At 31.9% G+C, this 21,362-nt stretch overlaps 6 protein-coding genes across 6 annotated transcripts; 5 read left to right on the forward strand and 1 right to left on the reverse strand.

The window, feature by feature from the left end:
* Positions 1-267: 267 nt before the first annotated feature.
* OCT59_001387 (uncharacterized protein) lies at positions 268-831 on the reverse strand (the record flags this gene model as incomplete). Its single annotated transcript, XM_025329752.1, has 1 exon — positions 268-831. The coding sequence occupies one exon, from the start codon at positions 829-831 to the stop codon at positions 268-270; it is 564 nt and encodes a 187-aa protein (XP_025181363.1).
* Positions 832-9,593: 8,762 nt separating this feature from the next.
* On the forward strand, positions 9,594-9,941 carry OCT59_001388 (uncharacterized protein; the record flags this gene model as incomplete). The annotated part of the gene is made up of 1 exon (XM_066139529.1): positions 9,594-9,941. The coding sequence occupies one exon, from the start codon at positions 9,594-9,596 to the stop codon at positions 9,840-9,842; it is 249 nt and encodes an 82-aa protein (XP_065988927.1). The 3' UTR covers positions 9,843-9,941.
* Positions 9,942-16,266: 6,325 nt separating this feature from the next.
* On the forward strand, positions 16,267-18,120 carry OCT59_001389 (uncharacterized protein; the record flags this gene model as incomplete). Its single annotated transcript, XM_066139530.1, has 2 exons — positions 16,267-17,463; positions 17,560-18,120. The coding sequence occupies 2 exons, from the start codon at positions 16,267-16,269 to the stop codon at positions 18,118-18,120; spliced, it is 1,758 nt and encodes a 585-aa protein (XP_065988928.1).
* A 93-nt stretch (positions 18,121-18,213) lies between these two features.
* On the forward strand, positions 18,214-18,708 carry OCT59_001390 (uncharacterized protein; the record flags this gene model as incomplete). Its single annotated transcript, XM_066139531.1, has 1 exon — positions 18,214-18,708. One exon carries the CDS (start codon positions 18,214-18,216, stop codon positions 18,706-18,708), a length of 495 nt encoding a protein of 164 aa, XP_065988929.1.
* An 82-nt stretch (positions 18,709-18,790) lies between these two features.
* OCT59_001391 (uncharacterized protein) lies at positions 18,791-19,261 on the forward strand (the record flags this gene model as incomplete). The annotated part of the gene is made up of 1 exon (XM_066139532.1): positions 18,791-19,261. One exon carries the CDS (start codon positions 18,791-18,793, stop codon positions 19,259-19,261), a length of 471 nt encoding a protein of 156 aa, XP_065988930.1.
* A 109-nt stretch (positions 19,262-19,370) lies between these two features.
* OCT59_001392 (uncharacterized protein) lies at positions 19,371-19,763 on the forward strand (the record flags this gene model as incomplete). The annotated part of the gene is made up of 1 exon (XM_066139533.1): positions 19,371-19,763. One exon carries the CDS (start codon positions 19,371-19,373, stop codon positions 19,761-19,763), a length of 393 nt encoding a protein of 130 aa, XP_065988931.1.
* Positions 19,764-21,362: the final 1,599 nt, after the last annotated feature.

Consider the following 21,362-nt stretch of genomic DNA (forward strand, 5'->3'; position numbering starts at 1 on the left):
CATAGGGATCGATGTTTTATTATGGAATTTAGATTTTACGTAAACATAAAACATTCCCAGTAAAGCACTCCACTCGGCCAGCAAATGTTCCCAATGAGATAAAAAATATAAAAATTTATTCAGTACATTTTATAGAAAGAATTAATAATTATTGTGAACAACTTATTTAGTGAGTAAAAAATAAAATTGGTAAATGAATAAAATTGATAAATGAATAAAATTGATAAATGAATAAAATTTTCAAACTAAAGGAAAACTATTATAAAACTATTCCAGATGATTGAATCCATCGTATGGAAGAATGTGAAATTCCCCATCAGGATCCTTATAATTAAATATGATAATTTTATTATCATTATTAAAAAGCGTGCCTGTAGTATTTGACTGATCAGAATTTGGAAGTGTTTCGAGCATAGAGGATAGCATGGAGGATGGAAAGGGTAAAGGTAGTGGACGAGAAATAGATGGTGCTTTCGGAGGTTGGCCTGTTAATTCAATTTTAAACGAAGTTGTATTTCTTAACTCATGAATTTCATGAACGCGTTTGGCTAGCGTTTTATATTCTTTTTTTTCTTCAGGGGTTGCATCATTCCATAATACACCGGCTGCTTTGCTTATTACACGCATATTACGGGTTCCTTTTCTGTTCGCCTCTTTGCAAACATTTCGTCTGAATATTAAGAATGAATTAAAAGGCCTTTTTGCTCTTGATCCAGTCGGAGCAACGAATGATTCAGGATCATTAAGTAATGGGGGGAAAATATTTTCCCTATTTAATCTCTTAATTAGAGATGTTGCCAAGGACTGCACTTGAAATTTGATTTCTACCATTTTAACAATTTTAAAAAGTTTTTTCTAAATAATGGGGGATATTTTTATTTTATTATATTTTATTTAATTTTTTTTTTTGAAAAAAAACATGAAATAAATTTAGGCGCTTATATATCTATTTTTACGATAAAACGGTTAATGAAATTTCATCATAACATCAGGGAAATTACCCGTCTACAGTGTTCTGAGTTTTATGACTAATACAAATAATTTTGCAAACTATGAAAAATAACCAAAAATGGTTATACGTAAATTAATTAAATTACTTTGTTCTATTGTTCATTAATAATAGATTAAGTGATCATCGATAGCTTTACCGATTAATTTATTTATGTATAAATATTTGCCAAATTATCCAAACAAAATTTTATATATCTTATTTGTGGACGTATAAAATTATTCCGGGAATGTTTCCTTGTATGATTGGTTCAAACCTATTGTTATTAAATTGTAATACACTTTATCCTAAATTTTAATTGGTATATTTTTGTTTGTTAAATTTCGTGTAGCAATAAAATTTAATAGAATTTAACAAGGAAGTTTTTTTTTTAAAAATAACAAATTCGTATATCACGTGAAGCAATTTAAAGTAGTACAACATAACAATGTGATGATCATCGAGGGCGTACTTCGGAAGTTTTTTTTAATTTTTTTAATTATGAAATTCTAAATAAGGAATAACCAACAATGATTTAAAAATTTTTCATTATTATTGAAATATGCGCTTATTAAACCTAATTGGTACAACCATATATGAAACATATCAAATAAACGAATAATGAATTTTGCATACAAAAAAAAGATTTTCAAAATCCTTAATAGGTTGATCAATTTATTATGTTTTTAATTAATAACTATTATAAAAGAATAAAAGATTATATTTTTTAAGAACTCCGATGTATGCTTGGCATTTTAGAATTGGTCATCTGGTCATGTCATTTTTTGTTTATATTTTTTTTTAAAAAAAAATAAGGGAGGTATCTTGTCAAAGGAAAATAGTTACCGTAATATGAACAAATTTAATAAAATATTCTTCTCAATTCATTTTCTTTTTTTTTTTAAAAAAAATAAAGAATTTGAAATTGTATTACGTATTTTATCTTCATACATCATACAGTATAATAAAACGTTTTAGTAGATATGATTATGAAATCGGTCGGAGTTAAGGCATTATAAGATGAGCACCGCCCTCCATCAAAATTACGTTGACGGCTATAAGATTTAATACTACATGCACAGGTTACAATTGGTTGTTTTTATATTATACAGACGTAGTGAAATTGTATTTATATTGTATTTTATAACCTGCCAATAATTATAATATATCTTTTTTTAATATAATAATAATATTATAATACATAAATTCGTGATATAATTGCCTTATTATAAAAATTGTCATAATTGAAACAAAACTCTAAGTTTGATATCGTAATGTTTTAATAATTTAGGGTTACAGTACATTTAATCGCCTCACCGAAGGGATATTTCACCAAAGGGACGTTTCACCGAAGGACGTTTCACCGAAGGGACATTTCGCCGAAAGGATGTTTTGCCGAAAGTGCCATTATGCTGAAAACGGTAGCGATTAACATTTTAATAAAAAAATATTCATCGCGCAATGAAAATAAAATTAAAACTTTTTTTTTTTCCAGGGTATTATCACTTTAACATTCAAGTAGCTGATATTAATTGATAACTTTATTTCCTGAAAACATTTATTCACGAAAAAGTAAGTAAAAAAAGTCTATTAATATGTTATAAAAACAAACGAGATAAATTTAATAAAAATTAACTAATTCAACTTTTATGTATTTAGTATAAAAACAATAAAATAACCAAATGGAATAAATAATTTTTCGGCGAAATGGGGTTTTGGTGAAATGGTATTTCGGCGAGACGTCCTTTCAGCGAAAATCTTTTTGGCGAAATATCCCTTCAGTGAAATATTCCTTTGGCGAAATAGGTTTCGGTGAAATAGACTTCGTCAAAATCCGGATACCAAATGAAGAACCGGATATAATGAATCTGGATGCAACGAGGGAACCGGATATATAAATAAATCCGAAGATCCGATTCAGTTCCTTCGCGTTTCATGATTCGAGGAATCTGGATATTTTACAGGTTAAAATAACTCTGGTTTGAAACTCTAATTCGGAAATCTAAATAGTAAAAGAAAGTCAAATATCAACACTTTGCTGACAATGTTTAAAATCACGTTCATTTTCTTCGTTGGAAATTCTAATTGAAGCGCAATTTCTGAAAATCAAATAATAAATAATAAATAAACAAAAATTTTTAATGAAATTAATAAAACAATAAATTCAGATACATATTTTTTTTTTTATTTTTTGAACCAAAAAATAAATAACAATCAGATAATTAAGCTTAAAATGATTAACAAGCAAAATAAACCGAAAATGATCATCCTTTAGACCTTTACTAAATAAAAAAAATTATGTTAATAGCTAGTTAAGAGTAATTTCTCATTTTTTTTATAGACATGTTATATAATGAAAAATTTTGAAATAAAATGAAAGTTATGACTTGGCTAGAAAAACCCCGGCGAGCAAAGCGAGCCAAATGAAATTGCATCGTCATAATAAATCACATGAATATTTAATACACCATGATCTACCAGTAATTTTTCCACTGGTTAAAATTTAGAAATTCTCTTTAAATCTTAAAAACTATGTATCATAATTATAATACTGTATGGTAGTATAAACCAACTTAATTAAAAAAAGTCAGAATTATTACAGTTCTAATAATATTATGATTATAGTTCCTTGCCATGTTTAACGTTAACTTGTTTATTTTTAATACTTAGTTTTTTTAACTGATAAGTATGAGTAATATCGTTTAAATCTATAGATGGGAACGTAGGGTGTCAAAGTTAAATTTGTTCAGGTCAATAAGGATTTTTTTTTTAAAAAAATAGTTACTAACATTTGAGCGGCACGAGAGCTGCTCTGATTAGATTTTTTAAAACAGTAAATAATTCCGGGCTCAAAATTCTACTGAGAATTAGTTCAAAAACCACCTAAATTTTAAATCAATCAGAGACACAAATAAAAAATATTCTAATCGTGTTACACAGAGATATCATGATTTGCATGTGATCAAAACTATGATGTGATTCAGATTTACTTCGCCTTCACGGGTAGAATACCGTTATACCGACCACAGCCATATTAATTTTTTTTCTCTTACAGCGCAATTAAATAATCAAAGACTTTTTCATGTTTTATGTTTAATAAAAGTTTTATCGGTAAATAAAAAAAAGTGCATAATATTAATAATAACATGGACAGACATAAAGGATTATTATTCTAATTCAATATATATAGTTTTAAATATATTTAAAATTAAATAACTTGCTACGTGGCTTGATGCGGAAATTATTGTTATAATAAGCTAGTTAGGTACTAGGTAGTTTATGAACTTATTCAAATATCGTATATATATATATATATAATTAAAATAACACAATAGAATGGATGGATGCGCAATCGTTATTTCAATAATATCTCATTTACTTATATATTGAAATCACATTTCTTCCACAATTCAGTCTATTAAATAATCAACTGATGATATTAGGTTATAATCTGATGATTTTTTATAGAAATTTGTTTTGTAATTAGAAAATACTATATTAAAATTATTATAACAAATTTATTAGACAATATTAAACGAATCTCTTATGTTATCTAATGTGTCCCAGTGTCTAATGCACATTATATATTACAAATTCATGGGAATATTTCTGGAATATTCCCGACATTTCTAATTAATTTTAAGGTACATTTTATGATTGGATGCTTCTTTTTATAGAGTAATAAAAGTAAAGTAATCGAGATTTGAGATGATGAAATAATTTATTTTAATTAGGAATACGTTCTGAATTTTTAATTTTAAAACAAAATAGTGTCAATATTTAGTTATTATAATTCTAATGAAGATTTAATAAAGTACTTAAATTAAAAACTTTAGGTTAATTTATCATATTTTACTTAGAATCGTTAATATTACATCATATGTTTGCGGCTGTGTGTTGGCTTTGAACTTTACGTTATGTGGCAGATTCCGTCTTGATGTCACTTATCATGGTAAAGTGTTTTATTGGCTATTAATTTTAAAATATAAATAGTTCAAAATTCATGATTCAACTAATTATCCCCCCTTTTCCTTTTCCCCTTTTCTTCTTTTTTTCTTTTCATTTTATTCTCAAATAATCAAAGTATCAAACCATCTAATAATTTTATTGCATAATTATATTAGTTATTACATATTTAAATATCAAAGTATGGTATACAATATGTTAATACCAATTAAAATATTTATAAGACTTGCATAAATTAAAACAAATTGTTTATCTATATATAATTAAACACATTCAAACAAAGTATTTCTTTTTTATAAGTTATTATTACACCATCTTTCTCATCCCTCACCAACAAAATGTATCAAAAATAATGATATATATGATTCAGATTCAAATGAGATAATTTTATAATTTTACCAAATTAGTATATTTTTTTATGCCATCACTGTTAAATATAAAACAAATAATTACAGTATACATATAATACATACAAGCAAGCATTCTGATTTACAAATTCTCTCAAATACTTATTTACATTAATCAAAGGCAACCCATCAATTACCTTAAACGGTAATTTCATAAAATTTACGAATCCTATACAGATAAAAATTATTTGATGCCGAATTAATAGACGTATTGAAGTCTGATAAAAAGTCATGTTAGAATTGCTAAACTCTATATTTTCTTTTATTACTACTATAAATGAACAATATTTACTTATTCCAATATGAAATAATTTACCAAAATCTCAACTGTGAGCATTATATTGCATTTTACATATTTAGAGTAAACTGTAATTGGTTTAATAAACAAAAAAAAGGACTGTAACTAATTTAATTAATCTAATAATGACCAAAAAATATTTATATACTATCTACTGTTATAACATTATGATGCTATTGAAGACCATTTATTTCTCTATGCTCTGGTGACTTATATCAATGGACACTCAGTAAAGCTTATTATCTCAATGAAACTCATTGTATTGATAGATTTATTAATATTTATACAGAATAATACCAGTTACAATAAAAAATAAAGATACTTAAGATTATATGCATATATTTAGTATAATATAGTTATTAAGTGTTATAAATTAATTAAACTTCTTTTTCCCTATATACTTCAACCAATAAAAAAAAGTTGGAACAAAAAAAAGTATATCCCAAAAAAGCCAAAATTACTTTCTTCTTATTTCATTATATATGAGTTACATTAAGTACAAATGTCAAATTCCAGTTTTCAATTAAATTAAATATATTAGTTATTCGGAATGAAAGTATAAGTTTAACAAAAACTTTATATCTTTTTATTCACTTATAATAATAAGTAAATGAATTATATATATCTCAAGAATATTTAGGATATTTTTACTGATTTTAATGATATTATATGTAGTAATTATAAGTTAATGAATGAAAAACTTTATGTTCACAATTCATTTACTTAACAACCACACCTTTGCCAAATCAAAATTATATATTTTTTTTAAAATGAAACAAACATCTATGATTTGGCAACAGTAGTGTTGGAAATTCAGATTATCCTTATACACAAAAGTGCACATTATTCAAAAAAGTTTATGCACAACATATGAAGCCATATTAGCTTTAGAGGTTATAATTGCCTGGTTTAATAGCAGTAAATTTGTGATATTTAATATAATACAAACCCCATAAAGATCATGATACAGAATTAAAATATTTTGAAAATAATGAAAACCCCCCTATTTATAATTCATTCATATTACCTGTAACAGTAGTAAATTCGTGAAATTTACATAGCAAAAAACCATTCCAAAAAATATTCTCAAATAAAACTATGAAAAACCTTTTAAAGAATCTTCATTATATAGAAACTTACTAAATATTTAATTTATTTATGAAGAAAGATAAAGAAAACGAGATCCAATATATAGAAATTGGTTTTATCAAAGATAATAATATAATTTATGATAATTGAAAAGAATACCTTTATCTATATAATTTATTTATCTTTATTTTTATCCGGACTGCTTTTCAATAATTTGAACCTAAATGAAAATCGTGATCAAAAATTCCTTTCTTAAATACTTCCTCACAAATTACTATTATAATAATCTCTTATGAAACTAAAAAATTTAATGATAAACATCTGCTGAGATATACTTACAATGCAGTTGTTCGCTTGAGTTGATACTGCTATTTCTATACCAAGAATTCACATGTTGGTCCATCCCAATGTAATCTGACTCTTTTAGAACACTATGATCCACAAGTCGCAAATGTTTTACTAATCCTTATATAAGAATTAACAACAAGAATCAGCTTGCAATCAAATCAAAATAATTAGTTGTCCAAAAGAAATTGACGAATAAATAATGATTAAAGTTTTTTCACCAAAATTATCATACCAAAAAATTACTATACAAATTATAAATCTAATCATTATTATTTAGATTGTTTAATATAATTATAAAATAATTTCTTTCTTTATTAAATACATGTAATTTATTTTTAAAAAGTATCAAATATACTTACAAAAAAGAAAATATAACTAGAATTTAAAACTTGAAGAATGAAACAAGTTACAATATAAACATTTTATAGAAAATGGGTATATGAGAATAACAACCTTATGCATGCAAGCATCTTGGTATAATCCCTTAACTTTGGTATACAAAGAAATGATATTTCAATAGTGGAAAAAAATTCCATGTATTTGTTTACTATGAAATTCCTACCTGCAATTTTTTGATTCTTCTTTGTTCTCCAATTTTTTTTTCAAATCATCTCTATGATAAAATTATTTATTGAGTAGTATCATTTTAGAGATGTATCACTACATGAAATCCTACAATATTAGAATAATTGGAAACTATTTACTATTTTAAATTAAAGATTTTATTAATTAATTATTATCACTTTATGTTTATACTATTAATATTGATAAACAAACTTACAATAGTAATTATGTACTAGTTAAAATCGATATGGATTGACAGAGTATTGACAGCATATTTATTTACATATGATGTCATAGTAAAGAAAAAGAAGTGATTAAATTAATAAACTGGCAGAAGAATGGTCTTTTTTTACTTTTAGTTCAGAAATGGAACAAGAACTAATTATTAAATTCCATGTTGAATCAATGCTAATGTCAAATCTATGAATCAAGTAGGGCTGGTTAACAGCTCAATGGAAATGTAGAAAACAATTATATGGTAATCATAAACAAGATCACACTAAAAGAAGTATTTTTCTTTTATACAAACTGAAATGCTAATTTACATATATGGATAGCTGCCAGATGGAATGTCTTTCTCCTTATTTTAACCAGTATGAATTCAAAAACTCATTTTCTTCCCTCTTTACATTCTAACGAAAAAATTTCAATAATGACATCAACATTATCAGTAATTGCTCTTGTCATCTGGTTGAGATCAACAGCCTATACTGTAAACGGAAATACCCTGTATAGGGAAAAAATATCAAACCAGACTCATACTTTCACCTTCAAACAGTTAGTTAACGCTCATCATGAATATAATGAAAGTTCAAAGAAGGAGATTTAGTTCTCTTTGGTGGGAAGTTTACACTAGATGAAAAAAAATTAATGGTCAGTAACATTGCATTTTTTGTAGCTAAAACAACCATAAAAATTAAAAAATATACTTATTTTTTTTCATGTGAGTAGCTTATCATCAAGATGGCTTGTCTAATGGATCTGAAAGTGGGCCAAACAGTGAACATCTGAAGTGGGATCTAATGCAAATTCCTTCAATAAGGCTGTTTGTAAATATCTCAACATCTGCAGAAGAGCCCTTAACTTCTTACGAAGATATAAATTTTGTTAAGACTCGTTCGTTAATATATTCTCCATTTCACCAAACTGCTCACTATATTAATTTTGAGGTAGGTTACTCAAAAGACACAAAATGGTTTGATTCTCTCAATGACAAGTAAGGTGATTACGCAAATTTTTTCATTGGCAGCTTTCTTGAAGCTATCTACTTAATAAACGATAAGACATATATCCAAATTGACACCAAGCTAATTGATTATGATGTGAGGTTTCACCACCAGAATCACTAAACTTTTATAACAACATCTCCAAGGAAATCAGTTAACACTTTTGCATTGAAAAGAAATGAATCAGCTTCAAGGTCTGTTTCTAGCACAAGAACAAGTTCGATAATTATAGACGATAATCTTTTACTTTCTCAACCTAATCAAAATTTACTCAAGAATTTGATGACTCTAACAAGAAAAATTCGATCGTTATTGATGATGATGAGCCAGCCTTCCAATCTACTACCGATAACAATGAACTATCCAAATTAGAGATGCAAACAAAACCTAATCTTGAAAAAGTGAGGGCTAAACTATCTATTTCGCCTTTTTCAAATAAATAAAATTTTTATTATAAGCAATACAAAACTATAGCATTTTTTAAAATAAGTATACCTATTATAATTATGTTATAATATGTTGAAATATTATCAAATACAAAAAATGGAGAAATTTTTTGCTGATATTTAGTTTCGCCCAGTTTCATCTGGCTATATTATACTATAGGGCTAAATTGGGCTAAATAGTTTTGTTTGCATCTCTAATCCAAATTCGTATCTTATTACAAAAAATTCAAAGAATCTGAGAAGCAAGATCAATCATCAAGAATGACTCCTTCTACAGCTCATTTATCTCCTACTCCTACCTATAGATCACAAAAATGCAAATTATCAGATTTATGTAATTTAGAAGAATCCAATAATGATCCTGATAATGATCCTAACAATTTTGGTAACAATCCTGGTAATGGTAACGATCCTGTTAATGATCCTTTCAGATTGGAATGTACGTATTATAGACAAGAAAGTGGGAAAGGTGGGAGAGGCGGAAGAGGTGGGAAAGGCAAAAGAGGCTAAAAGGTAAAAAAATAAAGCTTCCATTAATTACAATATCACCATTTCATGTAAAAAATTTTGTTATCTCTAAATAAACCTATATGATATTACTAGTGTTCTAAAAGAATAATAAATAAAATTTTTTTTGAAAATATTTCCTTCTTTTTTTCTCTATAAAAAAATATCAAAGATAAATAAATCATCTTAATAAAATGGGAATTTTTTGATTTTTTTTTTGATTTTTTTTTATTAAGATAAATGATAATCATATTGAATAAGTACAGAATTGACGTAATGAAATAATATATCTAATTATTCTGTTCTAATGGTGCAGCCAAATTATGTCATCATTATCTAATTTCATTTAGCTGCGCTATTATTACTTCATTTTTTTTCAGCTGTACTATCATTACCTAATTATTATCTAATTACTTTCAGCTGTGCCATCATTGCCTCATTATTATTTAATTTCTTTCAGCTGTGCCATCATAGGACCCCGAAAAATACATATAAAAGTCAGAGATGATCGGCAAAATTTTGCCTTAAAATAAGCAAATGTTTTTACTAAGATCAATACGCAAAGTTGACTTTTGACTTTATAATTTATATTAGAATAAGCAAATTTTTTTTATGACATTTGTATATTAAAAAAATGAAATCATGGCTTTTTTTTTAATTTAATTAGTTGTATTTAGAATATACTTCCAGTATAATTGATTTTCAATTGCTAGCATAATGCCAAATTGCATAAATTAATTTGTACTGACGTATTTATTTATACTACTATATTTAATTATTTGATAATTCAAGTATTAACACTAAAACAAAAAGATTGTTCATTATTTTTTTATAAATTATAACAAAAACTTAGAATATTGATAACATTTTAAAGTTAAAGAAAAGTCAATATAATTTATAAAATCATTTCTAAAAGAAAATCCTATTTCTAAAGAAAAAAAATATTAATACTACTTTCACATATAAAACAAAAAAAATTCCACCCTATTTTCAACTTACTAAAAATTTCAGTTTAGTTTTAATCTAAAAACCATTTCTAATAGAAAAAACAATAGAAATGTTAATAATACTTCTAAAATAAACAAAATAAAGCTAAAAAATTCTTTACTTACAGTGAGCATTGAAGTTCCAATCTGAATTCCAAGTTCCTAAGAAAAAAGTAAAAGGAATATTAGTATGGTAATATTCCCAAAAAAATTGACTATACTTTTCTCTTAACTCATATTTTTCCAAGATATTGGTATCTAAAATAATAAATTTTAGATTTAAGAAGTTGCTTTTAAAGAAAAATAATAAAAAGGAATATTAATAACATTCTAAACCAAATATTTTTTTTTTAATAAAATGGCCTGTTGTTAAAAAAATATAACAGTAAAGGCCAAAAAAAAATTTTTATTGAATAAAACGGTTTGTTACAGACCAAAAAAAAATTATTTTATGTTTTTCTTTTAATAAAACGGTCTGTTAAAAGTCAAAAAATTAAAAAAAATTATCTATTATCAATCAGATTAGCCATCAATTACGTATTTTCAAAAATTTATGTATTATACTATGCTTATTAGGGAATTCCAAGGCATTATGCTGCTAATTAGTAGAAAATCGCTGGAATTCCAAGGCGTTATGCTGCTAATTAGTAGAAAATCGCTGGAATTCCAAGGCGTTATGCTGCTAATTAGTAGAAGACTGCTGGAATTATATATATATATATTTTATTAAAAAATACCGTTGACTACGCAAATTAAAATATATGACATATATAAAAATGATTGTTATTACGCAAACTATATATATAACCTTTTAAAAAATCTCAAAATCTATGCAAATAAAATTTTATGACTTTTGGAAATTTTACTAATATGGTTAAGCAAACTTGCATGTGACCTTTATATGTATTTTTCGGGGTCCTGCCATCATTACCTCATTATCTAAGCTGCATCATTATTCTCCTAATTTCATTTGCTGCGCCGTTCAATTTTAAAGTTTTTACACCATTTAACTAATTTCATTTGCTGCACCGTTCGATTTTAAAAGTTTTTACACCAAACACGTTCTTTTTATCAAACACTTTTACCTTTTTTTTTCTTCTTCTCTTATTAAAACAAATAAAATTGACATTTATACTCAAATTGCACAGCAAAATTATGTCAGTACATAATTCAGCTTCTAATTTCATTCTACTGCGCCATTTGTATAATTAGTTTTTTAAAATATGTTCTAATAGCGCAGCCAAATTATATCAATACATAATATTTAGTTACACTATTATCTAATTCGATTTTGAAAGTAATATTTTTAGCTTTTAAATAAGTAATCATTTTTTTTGAAATAAAATTGTTTTAATTAATTGAAAAAAAAAGAAACAATTTCAATTCTAATTAAAAATCATTCTTCTAAATAAAAAAAACTAATAAAAAATGTATACAAAAAAGAACCAGTTTCTTAATAAAATGAGAAATAATAAAAAATAGAATTGACATCTATACAGGAGTTTACTTCTCCAAATCAAGTGGTAGATATTATTAAAGATTTATAAGATGAAAAAGTGGAATGGGATAAGACAAAAACAGGAAATAAGTATTTCATAACGTTGATTCAGTTTGTTCTTAGTTCATTAAATAAAATTTAAACTGCTTCTAACAGGTATGGAATTGATTAAAGTTATCATTCCACATATTATGGTATAAAAAAAAATTTTTGTTAAATTTTACTTAAAATGTCTTTGACTGTTGATTGGGTTGAATCAGGTGTTTGGCTGGGTATACCTGACCCATTCGGTCAATTTTTTATTTGCTGCGCCATTCAATTTTTTTTTCATTTTGCTTGAGTGATATAATAAAATATTTTAAATTAATATAAATAGAACAAAAATAATTTTACATTCAGCTCAGTTTTGAAATGAAAAAAATTCTTAAAAACTTGAAACAAATAAAATTCACAAAAACTTGAAACAAATAAAATTCTCAAAAACTTAAAATAAAAAAATTCTCAAAAACTATAGATTTAAACATTAATCGTTAGAGAGTTGAATTATCAGATGATGAATCTGATTCTTATTCTGATTATAAAGACTTTGATAATTCTCTATTTTCAAGTTTTGCAGTACATCAAACTGCCAATGCAGACTATTCTCGTATTCTAATCCAATCCTCTTTTTCATCTTCAAATATAACTTTTAGAGCTTATTTTCCACCCTGGCAATTCTCTACAAAACTATTCAATTTGAAATCTTAATTTGATAAAGATATTCTTACCCAGTATCCATGTGTTCTATGTAGTTATTGTTCTCATTTACAATACCCAACAAAAGCAAGATGGGAGTTATATAATGACAGTCGTCGGGCTGGTAGTGTGTCTCGCTAGCGCTCACCCCACCTCGGCCTCGTGGCCTCGCAGTACCTACATCTCCCCTTCATGGGGCAGGGTTACCCAAGATCCGTTACTATCTGTTACTACATCTGTTACTAAAAATATACTAAAAAACAGATAAAATAAGGAAAAAGAGAGGAAAATACGATAGAATCAGAAGGGAGTAACAGATGTAACAGATGTAACAGATATTTCAGAATAATAGGAGAGGACACCCCCTCAGAAAAAAGTTTTGATTTTACCCCCCAGATCTGTTACATTCGTTACGATCCGTTACTCTTTCAGGATTCCGTTCGTTATCTTATTGGAGGCAGTGAGATAACAAACCGAGTGAACAGGTAGGTTAATAACCCCTAGAAGGCCTGTAGATCTGTAGGAGGATAACCGGGTAGGAGCGCGGATCTTTGGAAAAAACATATTCGGCAATTGAAGATTAGGTAACTATAAATTAGATCCTGATTCGACAGAACGAAAAAATGACCACTCAAGCTCAAGTTATCCCTAAATTCGGTGAACAAAAGAAAGCCTTCAGTATCGATGAGCTTAAACGGCTTATTGTCGCTGCAAAGAGTATAAGTGACCTCGATCAAGCCAAGAGGTATCTTTGCAGTTATTTCATTCCCTGTGCAGATCCTCATGGGGTTTTCTGGTGGGACCCGGATAGTAAAAGTTTGAAACACGTTATTGACAAAAATATTGGTAAACTTATCCGTCCAATCACGAAGGCATTCTACACACAACCTGAACAAGGACCCTCTCAAAAGACCGAGTTCAACATCTACAAGTGGTTTATGGTCGAGAATACCGATGTATGTAATGCAACCTGTGATCCCCATAAACAGCGAATCTTCAGATCCTTAACCGGCCAACTCTATCTAAATATCTTTCCGGGATTTCTCCACGTCTTGCGTCCAATATCCACCTTTGAGTCTACAATTCACCTCGCAGTTAAATTTATCTTCTCTCACATTCAGGAAATCTGGTGTTCGGGTGATTGGAATCTCACTGAGTATATCATCAAGTGGTTAGCCGGTGTGGCAGCTGGAAGGAAGATGTACTCGATTCTCTATCTAAAATCCGGACAGGGTTGGGGCAAAGGTATTATAACAGATTTCATTCAGCGCAGCGTCCTAGGCACTCAACTTGTTTATAAGACCAGCGATCCTCAGACGATTCTTGGAAGTTTCAATGGGCAATTACAGGGTAAGGTTCTTCTTCTTCTCGAGGAAATGCCCACAGAAAAAAGCCAGTGGAATTCTCTGTATCGCTCTTTGAAAGATAAAGTAACGAGTGATATAATGGAAATCCACGAAAAATACAAGACGCCAACACATTACAAAAACTTTATGTCAACTATCGTCCTTACTAACGAAAATGCTCTCAGAGTGGAGAATGATGATAGGTGCACAGTGTTCTTGGATGTGTCACCATCCCGCAAGGGAGACCTCAACTATTTCAAAAAACTCGGTGACGCTATGAAATACCCAGGCGCCAGTGAGGCGTTCTATGCTTATTTGAGAGCCATCGTGGATGCTTACCCAGACTTCAATGGAAATCCGCCACCTATGACAACATCCAAACAGGAACATATCATCTCAACTCTCCCACCGCTATTCCAATTTATAAAGGACACATACCTCGTAATGAAAAATTATATGACCGACCTGCCTGTTCAAGAATTTTATAGGGTATATACTTCATATTGCGAAACACATTGTATTTCACCCTTATCAAAGATAAACGCTTCTAGAATCCTATCAAATGAGTTGGCTATAAATAGCAAATTAGTTCGTAAAGATAAGAAACTGACCCGTGTCTATAGTATATCCAGGGAGGACCTTTACAAGAAATTCCTCGGAAAAAACTGGATTCATGAAATAGACGAGATAGACATAGAAGGAATAGATGTAGAGACTTCTAAGAAACCCGCATCTGATCCCAAAGCCTTAGAGAAGTTCTTGGCAAATATATATAGCATTCCTGCTAATAATCCACAAGACGTACAAAAGAAACTCGCTGAGAAAAAACCCGAACCCGCTGAGGAAAAACCCGCACCTGTAATTCGCAAGACTCCTCCACCGCTTCCACCCAAGCCTGACCACTTAAAAGAACGTCAACAAGAGTTAAGGGAAGAACAACCGGATCCCGATGAAGATACTAATGAGTCAGACACCGATGAACCTATAGATAACTTCTCAGACTGTTATCTATCTGACGAGGAACCTGACCAAGAAGAACCCACCCCTGAACCAGATGATGACTACGACGTCTTAGACAACTTGTTATCAGACTCGGATACTACAACTGTGGACCCAACTCCTGAACAACAACCCGAATCTCCCGCAGAATCTTCTGCATCTGTCACTAAGCCTGACCCAGAACCGGCTCCTGAAGAGCAATTTATCCCAGAACCCGACACAGAACCAGAAGTTGACCGGGATCCTGAACCAAAGGAAGGCACTCGAGCACATTGGGCTTGGCATGAAAGACACCGATGGGATCGCAAACCGTGGGTTAAAAATTCAAAAGACCAGGCCTTCGATGATCTCTACAATACAAGTAAGGAATTATGGGCCAAGTACCAAGACGCGTCAGACGAATATGACTGGGAAATACTCGCGTTTGAAATAGAGGAATGTCCCACAACGCGTATTGAGGACGAGTACCAGTACTACCTTATGGAGGTAGTAGACTGCTTCAAGGACTGGATCGAATATAATGGATACTTACCTAAAATACCTAGCCGTAAAGAACTCGCAGATTTAATAAGAATATACAAGGATAATCGTGATGCCGAGATTATTCCCACCCCCTCTGGTTATGAAACTATGAGGGCAGATAAGGGTAAAGCGCGAGAGATCCCCGAGGAACGTCCAAAAACTGATATGGAACGTGAATGGGAAGCCGCCAATGGACTCATCGATGACTGGGATGAAGAGGATCTTGATCGTGTATGCAGCAAGATTGACTCCTTTTAATAAGATAAGCACTTCTTAGTTATCTTATATTTTTTGTATAAAAAACCTATATTACAACTGAACACAATTCATAAATACATCAAATGGTTTATTCAGAGATTGTCCGTGCTTTACCTACAAGACCGGATATCAAAGAATTACAGTATTCAGGCGCAAGATTTTCCAGAGGAGCAATAGCAAAACTTGGACAGCGACTCCAATCCCGGTATCCGACACATAAATTTCAGATCCTGCTCCCCTATGAAAACTGGAAACCCGGTGGATGGACATCAGGAAACCAACCAGCTAGCCTTTTCTCACTCTTGGATCACTACGACGAAGCACAACTACCGGATGACGCAGACCCTGATTATTTTGAACGATTCATAATTTATGTGAGAGATGCCCCACCGGTTGCAGGAGGTTGCAACGGGGAGCTAAATGATTGCCTGTATGAATGCCTGAAATATATCTACGGCACATTCTCTAAAATGCCAAAGTCAATCGAAAAGCCCGAGTATATCAAAAAGGCATTAGGTCTCAATCGTGATGCTTCCATCCCAGTTTCATGCATGGACAAGGTTGAACAACTCGCAGGAAGTCTCGCAATTAATATTGTGGGGGACATTACCCGAATCTCTAAGAGTAAGTCCGATAGACGTGCGACTCTCATCCTGTCAGAAGGCCATTACTCCCTCGCGTTAAATCCCGGAAGACTCCACTCCAGTAAATTAGATAAAAAGCGTAATTTACCCATTGTATACCATGAAGATGGGACCAATAATGTAGTCACAATATACAACGGCAAAACGGTTAAGTCTTGCACAATTGGGCAGTTTCAAAAAACTAAGAATTCCAAGAGTTCTTTCATTCCCGTCGAGAAAAACCGTAAGACTGGGGTATATGAAACTCTCGAAGAAGCATATCAGAGAATCCACGAGGAGCAGAATTCCTTTCTACAGGAGACAAAGAAGTTCGGTTTAGGAATCGACTTATCATACCATAACTGGTCTTACAAAAGAACGGCTCTCTGGTTATTCGAACGATTAAGTGTAGGGATTCCAGCCAATGATCCTCTTGACCCGATAGAAGCAGAGTGGTTAAGTGATGCAATGATGGGAGGATTAATCTGGGCAGATAACGAGTGGAAGGGCTATGGAAGACAGTACGATGCAACAAGTTTATACCCGAGTATTCAACAATCGAATGCAAACTTTCCAATCAGACGGGGTAAATTCCAGACACTTAATGACTTTGTTGACCACAGGGGTTATGCCTTGTATGGATTATTCCGTGCCAAGGTAAGTGGGAATAATATTCTCTTCTGACAGAATAAAAGGGGAATCTATACATTCATCGACTTACAACGAGCAAAAAAACTTGGTCTCAATATACAGTTAATACAGGATGGGAAGCCAAATGCATTGATATATAATAGAGAAGCGAGAATCCCTGGAACTGTAATATTCGGTGAGTATGTACACTTCCTCTTCAAAATTAAAAACCAGGGTGGCGTAGCTGGCCGCGTGGCAAAGCGAGTCCTCAACACATTATGGGGAGCATTATGCCAGAGGAAGCGTAATTACAAGACACTCACCGCAGATCAAACAGACCCGTTTACATTTCCAGAGGGCCATACACTCGACTCTATCATACCAGTAGGATCTGACCAGTGGCGATTCCAGTTCACAAACCCGGGTAATCCCTTCAAAGGTGAGTATCCCAGGATCGCCCCATTCTTATTAGCACGTGGTCGCAAAATCACATCTGAGGCAATTCAACCATACAAGGATAAAGTACGACGTATCCATACGGATGGATTTATTTTAGAAGAGCAGCCAGATAGCCCCGCGCTTTTCACTTGTTCAGAGAATGCAGATATGACTCTAAAGACTTTCAAGTTTGAAACCGCGGGATACTGCCATGTGAAAAATGCGAACAAGGTTATCTGGACATGATTGCTAAGAACTGGTAGGTTTATTTTTTACTGACATATCGTGATGGCATAATTGAATAAACCTATGGGATATGTAATCTTACGAGATACCCAAATGCAAAACACCGACGGATTAGGTAGACAAGATGACGAAAGTTTCCACGCGTGGGCTAAGCGCATTCAGAATGCTGTGCAATATTATGAGACTTGTAGTAGAATAGGTTTTCATAGGCGGCTACCTTATCCAAGGTCTCGTCAAGCTGTATATGCTTATATTGTGCACATTAGGAGAATAGTATCACGACTACCAAATAGGTGGTACTGTACCTACTGTAAATCTTTTATTGATCGCGGATGGGGAGCCGATGCTTCCATGGATCAAGCGGTACGACTACATTTATATAGTTGCCCAAAGCATTTTAATTTCGACTATTATACTCATCATGCTGAAATGATCCAGAAAGCCTTTAGGAGATATATAGAAAGAAGGAACAATAAAGCGGCTAGGATTATCCAGAAAGTCGCTATCCCCTGGTTATATAGACCAGGCTCTCCATTGATACAAAAGGCCGAGCGACACTTCTACTGCCTCGCAGTATCCCAAGTGTAAACCCCGAGGTTCATATTTATTTTTTCTCATTCGAATGAACAGGTAACTGAAGATTTATATTTTTTACAAAGTACAAAGAATCATGTCAACATATACCGAATTCACAAGCATTGTTAACAGCACTGACAGCACTAGTGAGAAGGTTATTTACGAGGCATCGCGCATTCAGCCTAGTGTTATCTCTGACGAAACTGTCCCCAAGATTATCCGCGCATTAAAAGATACTATAGTAGTCGCATTAGTATCTGGGTTTAGCAAAACCAGTTACCTCGTCCAGGACCACGTGAAGTATATCAAGCGAATCCAGACGGCAAATTCTCCTGTATCATATGTGAAGTTCGTGGCCAGAAAACTCTTCCCAGATAATGCGGCATATACTGCTAAGATAGCAAAAATCCGCGAATCATACAAGAATAAACAAGCTCTCCTAGATAAGCTTGAGGCCCTCTTCGAATTGTATTATAATGCGACTAAGGACTCATCAACCGGTCCCCCAAAGCGAGCTATTACTAAAAACGAGGCTGAGAAAACCTTAACAGAACTTCTTGCATAAGCGGCTCCTGTGGTCCTACGATTCTGTATGAATTTAATCTATATTTTTTATCCATGTGTAATAGGCATACAGTAATTGAAGATAGCTATAGTATAAGTAACATAACATCATGTTGGACCAATTACCAGTAGAAATAGTCGAACGCATTGTCGCAAAGATCCCGGATACTGACCTTATTGCAGTGAGTAAGGTAGATAGAGTGTGGTGGCAGGAAGTTCGTCAAGAGGCATATAAGAGGTGGAAAAATTATGCCACTACGATCGGGTATGTCCGAGCTCTTGGAAAGCCATTCGAAAAAGGGAATGTTGACTGGATAACATTTGAAGATGTAAACGACTTCTATAAAAGATGGATAGACCGCCTCACCGAGGATCAGCTTTATATTATGGAGAAAATGCTTAGGAATGGGATGGTCGTGGACCCCCAAGAGAGGGAAACCATAGAGCATGCATTAAGTGAACATAGATGGGGAGGCGATCCTTGGGGACTGGGAGTGGTATGAATGGACTCAACAAAAGTAAGCATTTTGTACTTGACTTTCGTAGGAATTACCCTGCAGAGTCATATTTTTTAGATCCGGCCGGCATTACCGCGTAATCCCGAATTACCGAAAAAGGAAATTTATGTTACACAAGGTTCCAAACGCATTCTTACCAAATCGATTTTTGTGGAACGGGTATCGCCCAAAAAGGAAATGATCTACGTACCGCATGAAATCACGTGACACTCTACACATTTGTTCAGGGTATCACGTGACATGAACTCCGTTCACATTTTCTGTAATATAATCCATAGTTTTCCATGAATGCTTTTTAGGCCAATAATCCAATAACTTATTCATCAGGTATCCTCGTGTTTTGCGACAAGGACTGATGACCATGTAACCTCATCATCAGGCATCCTCGCATTTTTTGACAAGGACTGATGACGATGTCACTTGGTTATTGTAAATTGAAGATAACAATTAGGTATGTAGACACGTACAGAAAAAAGACATGTCATACCCTTATATAACTAATCCTATAACCGGACGTCCAATCCGTGTTGGTGGAGATACCTTTAATCGAATAGTTATGGAATCCCATGATTATATCGATGGAAGGCTTGTCCGTAGACAAACCGTACCGCCTCCACCCCAGGAACAACCTGTATATTTAAATACAGATACAGGACGCTATATTCAACACGGTACTAGAACGTATCATAGACTGGTTGAGAGTGACTACGAGGTAGTTGAGGACTACTACCTTGTTCATTCTGAAGAGGAGGAGCTTATAGAGGAAATCATCAATGAAACACGCTATAATGAGGAAAATCTTGATGGCCAGCGGTTAACTTTCAATGATATACAACAAATCAGGGCCGCTATTCAGGCTGACCAAGATGAATATGATGATTTTATCTTACAGCAAGATACGACTAATGGGACACCTTCCTCTGGTCCTTCCGGTCGTCCACGAACTTTGGAGGACCATACCCCGAGACTTGCAGAGCTTAATATTGAGTTGTGTAGGGAATGTCTCATGCCTGTAAGCCCAAGTGACTTAACGGACAAGTTGTGCAAGGACTGCGCTTCCTAATGGTCAGTCCTCCGGTCCTCCGGTCTTCCGGTCTTTCCAACGGTTGATCCCTTAATGCCAGTTATTTTTTTTTATACAAATGACAGGTATTTAAAGATAACAATATATAAAAAAGATTGTGAAGGATACTAAGTGAGCGAATAATCAAAGAAAGATAGCCATGTCAACATCAATCATAATAAACCAGTGTCAGAACTGTGGAGTATTCTCTGCAAAAGCGGCATATAGAGGATTATCCAGCGTGTTGTATAGACAGATTATAAAGAAGATTGGTGACGAGAGTGAACCTTTACAAGCCTTGGGACTTGCCAGGGATAAGTTGGTCCAGATTATCCGTCGGGCAAGTAATGCGGATTTTACGCAATTATTCACACAAAGACTAGATATGAAAATTATGGACGGAGATTCATACGAGGATACTAGGAAGTGGCTTCTTGAACAGCTTATAGCCATTGGATGTGACAGTGGGGAAATTGCCTTATATCAGTTCTTACAGAATACATACCCGGATGGTATTGACG

This window comes from Rhizophagus irregularis, chromosome 1, assembly GCF_026210795.1.
Source record: "Rhizophagus irregularis chromosome 1, complete sequence".
In the NCBI taxonomy this organism is placed as follows: Eukaryota; Fungi; Glomeromycota; class Glomeromycetes; order Glomerales; family Glomeraceae; genus Rhizophagus; species Rhizophagus irregularis.